The 8,802-nt window shown below is 44.6% G+C and overlaps 1 protein-coding gene across 1 annotated transcript in view; it reads right to left on the bottom strand.

Moving 5' to 3' along the window:
• Positions 1-304: 304 nt before the first annotated feature.
• Positions 305-8,802, bottom strand: part of LOC146808882 (phospholipase A2 inhibitor and Ly6/PLAUR domain-containing protein-like) — a 228,810-nt gene continuing 220,312 nt past the window's right edge. The window contains exon 5 of the mRNA XM_085615693.1: positions 305-1,394. Coding sequence (XP_085471819.1) covers positions 1,201-1,394 — 194 coding nt within the window. The 3' untranslated portion in view covers positions 305-1,200. The remainder of the gene's footprint in view (positions 1,395-8,802) is intronic.

Here is an 8,802-nt window from a genome sequence, read left to right as displayed (position 1 = left end):
CTTTGGAAGGTAAATAAGTATCCCAACAAATGTATGTAAGCATGCACGACTTCATGAATGTTATGTGTTTTTAAATATCACTTCACTTATTGTGAATCACTATTAGATTCTGAAACAATATTTTTGAAATGTGGTTCTGGTCCTGACGAAGGCCTATTGACACATTGAGGCTAATTCTTCATCCATAACATGAATACCAAGGATGCTAGTGTTGTAGATAACTCAAAGCATTGACTTCGGTGTAGGCTAGTACCATTGCTTTTAACCTTATCGTGGTAACCCACAATAAAACAAGCCATGCAAGTTATACCCTAGGAAATTTTAAAATAGCCTAATCCCTACAGTATGTAGGAGCTCCCTGAAACGTGGTTGAGCCGACTCAGATGTACCACCACTCTGAGTGAGGGTCACAATGATGAACCATGCGACTAACAAATAAGGGGTGAAGGACCCTTTACAATTCAAAAATGGTTCTTCCTTCTTCGAGCTGGGTTTTTTAATAGGATGAGATAATTTCTTGACATTTCTAAAAAACAAGGGGATCACTTCTCCATTACATTGCAGGGGGCTGCTCCCGCTAAAAAAATAAATCCTTTATTTCTGGTGATGTGGTATTGTTCCCTTTCTATTGATGCCTCTCCCTCAGAGATTGGTGTAGTCTGCTTTCAATTTGTTTGCTGTGACATCTGTGTGCTGTGGGTGCTGTTTGTCAAAGCAAACAAGAAATTAAGATACAAGTGATACACAGGAAGTACTTCCCTTGCGTCCTTACTTTCTTTCTTCAAAAGAAAATGCGTTTGGTGCTTGCACCAGAAGCACTTACTAGTTTAATTCCTTGGACGAGCTGTTTCAACATTCAAAATGCGGAGGTAATGCAGTGGAGGTCAATGCGTCAATCACAACTTAAGAGCAGTTAAAAAGAGCTCGGAGAGGTAATGAAGAAGGTCTTCTGTCAGGGTCTTATAATATTTTAATATGTCCTAGGTCTATGCTGCCTTTTTAATAAGCACATCCTCACCCTGACCTTTAGAAGGGAGGGGGGAGACCTGTCAAGAAACATTGTAAATCATACAAATTGCTGCTTAAAATTCCTCAAACATTGTGAGCACTAACTATAGTGCTGGACCTGTGAGCATATCTGTGGCACGCTTGCCATTGCAACAAGGGCCATAGACTGCTATCTACCTGTTGCAGGAGTAATCAAACAAGGAATTTGATCAGAAAGATCCCAAAGATGGCTGACAGAAGGATGCCCGGCTGAAGGCGCATGCTGCTGTCTGTGCAGGCCACATCAGTGGTTACGGTTGTCCCTTGAAATGATCCTGAGTTGCTTCCCATATCACAGAAACTTGGAGTCGCACAGCCACGTACAGCAACATTGCTGGTCTGAGAGCCTGCGGAGAGAGAAAATAGAAGGAGATGTTAGAAATTGGGTCTCTAGTTGGAAGAGGTATGCACCCTGTCCACATAGGGACCACCACTCTAGTCGGGGTAAGTCAGATGCATACCTTAATTTAACCTGTGCGCACCCTCTTAAGTTAAGCTTGGTACAGAGCATTCAAGCTTAACTTAAGAGGCAATGTGTAAAGTATTTGTGCACATATTTATTATAATAATGCAATGAAAACACAACAAAAAGACTCTGCACCAGTTTAGAGGAATAGAGACGATGTATCTGATTAAAACAAGATCAAAACAAAAAAATCCAGTCAGTAGAAGCTGAGATATGAAGTTTTAAAGATTAAATTCAAAAACAGTGATTAGGAGTCAGTAGTGCTAAAAGGTTACTTGAGGTGGTGAGGTACAGGTGCAAATCCAAAGTTCAGGTCAACAGCAATGGAGGGCAGGTAGGCTACAGGACCCAGACTGGTCCCACTGAAGAAATACCTTGGATCGAGCAAGTGTTGACATCGGGAACTGCACATTGAGGATCCTGCATCATCGTCGAGCTCTGTTAAACTGCAGGTGCTGCGTCAAACACTAACATATGGTAGAATCCAGCAGCACCAGGAGAGATGGAGAAGTCTTGTGTGCCTCAGAGAATTCAGAAAACAGGAGGAAAGTCAGCAAGTCCTTGGAGAACCTGAGTGCAGGGATGTAGAGAGCAGGTGCAGTCCTTCTCACTCCCAGGCAAGAAGCAGCAGGCAGCAGGCCAACACAGCAAAGCCAGTTAGCAAAGCATCATTCCCTCCTGTAGCACAGCAATCAGCAGTCAGCAGGCCAATGCATCAATGCAGCTAGCAAAGTGGCAGTCGCTCCTACAGCACAGCAGCTCTTCTTCCTGGCAGAATGTCCTAGGTTCCAGTAGAGTTCTCATTTGGTGGTATCAACGGTCCAGTACCTATATCCAAATGTGCCTTTGAAGTGGGGGAGATATTAAAGAGGCATTTGAAGATCACAAGATCCCTGTCTTTCCTACCATGGCTCCAGACTCACTACTGGGGGTATGCAGCTCTTTATTTGGGGACAGGCACAGCGCTATTCAGGTGCGTGGCACCCCTTTTCCCTTTGTGTGACTTTCTAGAGGGAATGCACAATGCCCAGCTGTCACTCAACTCAGGCGTGTATTCGGAGACAGGCCGAGTCACTGAAGGGTTCAAATAAGACAATGCCAACTTTCTAAAAGTCACCACAAAAGGGGTTAGGCCCAAAGGACAGGGGCCAGGTAGGGCCGTAATAACTATCAAATGCAAGAAAGGGACCTGACTCTTCACGGCTTATGCTCTTACTTTAGAGTAACAATCAAGCAATTGCATTTTCTGTTTGAATGTTTGTTTGTTTTTTTAACCATTCCTTTTTAAATTATTTTCATATATTTTAAGGGGATTTCAAATGCATCAAAAAGGAAACACCAATTTTCAAATCACATCAACAGATAATATATTTAAACAATTCACGAAAGACATTCATAGGCAAACAATGAAATGCAACATCCTTATGTGCAATAATTCAAAAAGCACCATTTTATATACACCAAATCAATTAACAAAAAAGGCAAATCTTGTAACTATTTAATGTTTCACACCAAAGAAATGCCTAACGCGGGGAACAAATATATATGTGCAAGCTGGGGATAATTTTTCAGTCCATTTCTCTCAAACAATGACATTTAATAATTCACAGTCCCGTCCAGTGTCCATCTTGAACGTGCCTCGCGCCTTTTGCCGACAGCGCTCTAGTCGCTGCACGCCCCATCAGCCAAACACTACTTAACGGGCTTTGCTGGGGCGAGCAGCGCTTTGGTAAAGGCTCAGTTTTTTGCTCTGTTCTACTAGGAAATCCTCTTAAAATTGAATTTGTGGGGTGTACTGATGGGGTATGATTTTTATGTGTAATATTTAAGCTGCTATGCTTTTAATTTAACTGGAGTGTGTTATACTCCTGATTCTTCCGCATTTTTTCACTCCTGAGGCTTGGCCCGTCCAGTGTCCATCTCGAATGTGCCTCGCGCCTTTTACAGACAGCGCTCTAGTCACTGCACACTGCATGCCCTATCAGCCAAACACTATTTAATGGACTTTCCTCGGACGCGAAGCGGACACGCACAGCTGGCGCGCCTAAGGCAAGCCCGTCTGCTCCCGTCCGCGCCAAGTCAGCGCCCAGGGCCAGAAATGCTGTCCGGGAGGGGCTTGCAAGCAGTAAGAAAATCTATTTAAACAGTGAGTTCCTTATAAATTGTAGACCTCCGCCTTGCCCCTCACATGGCAGCTACTCTCCGCTTTCAAATGTGACTTTTGTCTGTCCAGATTGCGGGTTTAGGCCTACATGTGAGCCTGTTTTGAGCACCACAACAAAAAAATCATCCAGGCCACCGCCTATCAAAGCTGCCTTGATTAATGCTAGATCACTAAGGTAGCATTATGTGGACATTTTTGATCTGGTTTCTGACCACTCATTGGACTTTCTTTTTATCACTGAAACTTGGTTGGATGTCTCATCCAACCCCATTGTTACGCTGGCTACAAATTACATCGGGCTGATCGCCCAGTAGGCAAGGGTGGTGGCCTCGCTATTATGTACAGAGCTAATTGGGCTCTTCATAGCGAAACTTCAAGCTTCTGGGGTGAGTGTGAAGCTTTGGATTTTAGCGTGAAGCTTTCAGCCCACTTCACATTGGGTGGGTCTCTTATTTACCGTCCCCCAGGTACGCCAAATGTTTTTCTTAAATCATGTGGAGACGCTATGGCCGAACGAGCACTGCATTTTTCACATTATTTGATTCTTGGGGATGTCAATCTTCATTTGGATCATCAGGAGGCGTGTGAGTCATCTGCTTTCCTCGAATCACTACAATCGGTCCAACTAAGCCAATGGGTCACGTATCCGACTCATCAAGGGGGTCATACACTTGACCCCATTTGCTAAAATTTTGCGATTCAAGTTAATAAACCTTTGCCCGTCTCCTGGACAGACCATTTCCCGATCTTTTTCTCCTGGGAAACCCTGCGGCCAGTTCAGTCGGCTGGCTGTCATCGCTCACCGGTTTACAGCAAAATTGACCCTCACCAGTTTATCAGCTCCTTGGCTGCCTCCAGGCCTCCCCACCAAGATAGCCTGGAGGGGTATGTTAATGGGTTTAAATCTTGGATCTTGGACTCAGTGTCTGCTCTTGCCGCTCCCTGTCGACCTAAGTTGGCAAGAGACTCGCCCTCCAAACCATGGTTCTTCCATGAGTTGAAAGCCCTTAAACACGAATGCAAGGTTTTGGAGAGGGCATGGCACTCCAGTGGCTATGGTTCCACGCCCAAACTTGCACTTAGGGCCAAACAAAAAAGCTATTACACCGCTGTTGTAGCTGCCAAAAGCCTCTACCATGCCTCACGCATTGCCCTGGCTAATAATAATTCGAAAGAAATCTTTGCCATTGTTCAAAATTTCATGCCCCCTAGCGCATTGGTGCAAGCGATGCCAGTATCAGACTCCTGGTGCAACACTCTTTCTAAGTTCTTTGTGGAGAAAATATGTAGTATCCAAGCTACTTTTTCTACCCCTGTGGGAGGGTTTACAGCTTCCTTGTCCGTCCATTTGACGGCTGGCACGTCCAATATGCTGTCAACTTTCACTCCTGTAGATCTATCTGATACGCTAAAAATTCTTAAAGCTTTGAAGTCTGGCTCTCCTAATGACCCTTGTGCCACCAGACTCCTGGCCGCTGCTGCTGACATTATTAATCCTGAAGTCAACCAAATCATCAACATGTCCCTTCGAGAGGCCACGGTTCCAACTTCTTGGAAGCAGGCACTGATTCTCCCTCTTCTTAAAAAGCCGTCTCTCGATTCGTCTATACCCGGGAACTACAGGCCAATCTCACTCCTGCCAAGTTTAGCTAAGGTTTGCGAGAAAGTAGTCACTAATCAGCTTACTAACTTTGTTGAGGCATTCGGCCTGCTGCATCCGGCTCAATCTGGCTTCCGGGCGGCCTACAGTACAGAATCAGCTCTGGTAGAGGTGGCAGAGGCAATTCGAGAGTGTTTGGATGCCGGCGAGAGGGCAGCTTTGGTTATGCTAGACCTCTCGGCGGCATTCGACACAGTGCCTCATTCCCTGCTCCTTAACCGCCTCTCGGAAATAGGCATCGCTGGTTCTATCTGGGGCTGGATTAGGTCCTTTCTCGAAGCACGAATGCAGCAGGTTTGGCTTCCTCCGTGTGCCTCTGAGCCTCAGCAGATGGCTACTGGTGTTCCGCAGGGGTCATCCCTTAGTCCCCTCTTATTTAACATCTATGTTACACCGCTGGTTTTTCTAGCGGAATCATTTGGGTCTAAGGTGATGGCCTATGCTGACGACACCCAGCTCTTGTTTTCTTGAGGAAGAGACGATGAATCTGTCCAGTCTGCGCAACACTGTTTAGCCTCCGTTTTCCACTGGCTGGCCTAGGCTCAGCTGAAGTGCAACAAAGGAAAATCAGAGGTTCTCTTGTATGGGACCTTTCCAGTTGATTTCAGAGCGAAGCTGTGGCCTCCTGGCTTCCCCCTGCCTAGCGCAGGGAATAATACTGCTAAAAATCTAGGGATTTGGTTTTCGGAGAACCTGAATTTCTCCACACAAAGTTAAGAAGCTCATTGGGACGTGTTTTGGCACCTTGAAAGCACTGAGAAAGTTTCTCCCCTTTCTTCCAGGACCTGCTAAAGAAACAGTGGTCCGTGCTTTAATTTTATCTCACCTAGATTACGCCAATGCCCTTTATGTGGGCATTCCTGGTTACCTCTTAAGAAAATTGCAGGATGTGCAAAACTCTGCAGCCGGACTCCTGCTAGGCTTGTCCAATAGGTGCAGTGTGCGTGTTCATTTGCGCTCTCTGCACTGGCTCCCTGTTGAGGCTCGTATTCAATTCAAAATGCTCTTCATTGCCCACAGTGCCCTCTATGGCAGAGGCCCCAGCTATCTTCAGGAGAGATTTGTCTTTTACACTCCAGTGATACAGTTGCGCTCCTCTTCTCAACTTCTGCTGCAGAACCCCAGATTCAATTGTCAAAGGCTGAGCGGATGTTCACTTGTCAGGAAAGCTATCTTGGCCTGGAATGCTTTGCCCTTGGCTCTGTGGAGCATTCAGGATCATGTTATCTTTAAGAAAAAGCTTAAAGCTTTCCTCTTTTAGTTGTCCCTCTGGTACCCTCTGCCTTTACCTCTACACGCGCCGGGACACTCTGCCGAGTAGCTGAGCGTGATATAAGTTTCTTTAACATAACATAACAGTTCCTCCGTGCTTAAAGATGCCAACGTGTTTCGAGGCCCAGGCATGGGGTACTGGGACTCTCATCAGGGCTTCATCTTAATTGGTGTCAAGGTGTTCTGATGGTATATTTAGTTGTAACCATCAGTCAGTGTTCTCAAATTAATTGTGAGACAGATTCCAACCACAGTTTTAGTAATAGCTCAATGCCGGCAGACTGCTCAGACTGAAAGCGAGGGCCACACTTACTTTCTGTAGCTCATGTCAGTTTCACTGCTCTTCCGATCAGCGAGTGTAAATAGTGACTAACAGAGGGCATTTCAAGTTATAACTGTATCGCGTGTGCTCATGCGCAAGTATTCATGGGGATTGTAGTGCAAAACTTGCATCCAATCACAATGCAGTTCAGAACAACTTCTGACAGCCAAAAAGGGGCATTCTGGAATATGTAGTTGTTAATACTTATTAGGCTTTAGTGAGTTCTGTCATACCATTATGACCTGTGACTTTGCAATTGTATTTCAATATAAGATGAGTTTCTTTCTGTAATAGGGCTGCATCAATGTCCATTAGACGTTTAGTTGTATCTAGGGCAGACAGCACTGTCCACTTGAAGTCCCTTTCACTATGGGATGTTTCAATAAATTTCTCAACCATAGGTTTTTTATTCTTGAACAATGTTGCGTGATGCGTTGATTGATCTGTTGGTTTGTCTTGCCTATATAAAGTTTGGAACATGGGCAAAGCGCAGCATAAACAACATTTTTAGTTTTACAATTAGTGAACTCTGAATGTCCCCATTTGATTTGCATTGTGTATACATTCGGATCCTTCAAATGTAGAATCGCAAGCAGAGCAGTTTCCACATTTATGATGGCCCTCCGCCGGTTTAACTTGCCACTGGGTTCGTAAACTGCTTTTTTTTCATGCAGGAAAAATGTCTGCCCGAACTATTTGCTGGCCAATACTCAGATTTTTCTTCATGGCAAACAATGGTTTCTGGAATGGGCGGTCCAAATTTTCTAACAGATGCCAATTCTTTAGAACAATTTGCCTGAATTTATTGGTGTCTGGCCCAAATATTGTAACGCAGACCAATCTGCCCAAAGGTGATTTTACTTTCTTTTGCAAGAGTTCCTCGAGGGGCGTGTACCAAGCTCTTTCTATTGTATGTTTCAGCATTTTCTTGGGATATCCCCTCACAATCATTTGTTCGAGGAATATGGCTGCATGCTGTTCATAATCTGTTTTTCTGGAGCAATGTCTTCATATCCGTAACAGATGACCATATGGAAGATTTTCTTTCAGACTCCTGGGAGGAGCACTTTTGTGATGTAAGATGGTATTCTTGTCAGTCGTCTTGCGGTGCAGTGAAGTTGTCAACCTTTTATCATATGGGGAAACCTCCACATCAAGGAACGTCAAGCTGGTGTTACTCATGTTCAGACTGAATTTTATATCCTCGTGGCGCGTGTTCAGCCAACTGTAGAAGATTTCCAATTTCTCTTTTGTACCCCGACAAAGGCACCAAATGTCGTCGATATATCGCAGCCACTGCAAATATTTTTCTTTGAACAGATTGTTCTTAAAAATGAATCTTTCTTCATACTTCGCCATATAGAGGACCGCCATTTCTGGAGCAAAGGGACAACCCATGGCAGTCCTTTTGACCTGGATGTAGAACAAGTCTTCAAACTTGAAGTAGTTTCTCTTCAGCGGCACCTCGGCTAGTTGTAAAATGAATGTCGTCGACACCCTATGTGGACATGGTCTATCTTCCAGATAGCATTCAATCACTTGTAACGCTTCATCCTGCGGTATCTGTGTATATAGGGAAGTTACATCAAAAGAAACCATCCATTGTGTTCGGTCGTCAAACTCTAGGCCTTCCACTTTGGTGATGAAATCGGTGGTATCTCTCAAGTATTATGGCACATCTTTCAAGAACGGCTTCAAGAAAAAATTGACCTATTTTGAAATTGGCTCCAGCAGGGAATCACTGCCCGAGACTATTGGTCTCCCTGGAGGGGCATTTGCCTCTTATGAATTTTTGGTAAAAAATAAATTACCAGAATCCTTGGGAATTTTTGGGAAAGATAATCAAACTCTTTTGGGCCCAAGAATCCTCC

This window comes from Triturus cristatus, chromosome 7 (genome assembly GCF_964204655.1).
Source record: "Triturus cristatus chromosome 7, aTriCri1.1, whole genome shotgun sequence".
NCBI lineage: Eukaryota > Metazoa > Chordata > Amphibia > Caudata > Salamandridae > Triturus > Triturus cristatus.
Note: the sequence above shows the minus strand (reverse complement) of the source record. Positions and strands in the feature narration are given on the sequence as shown.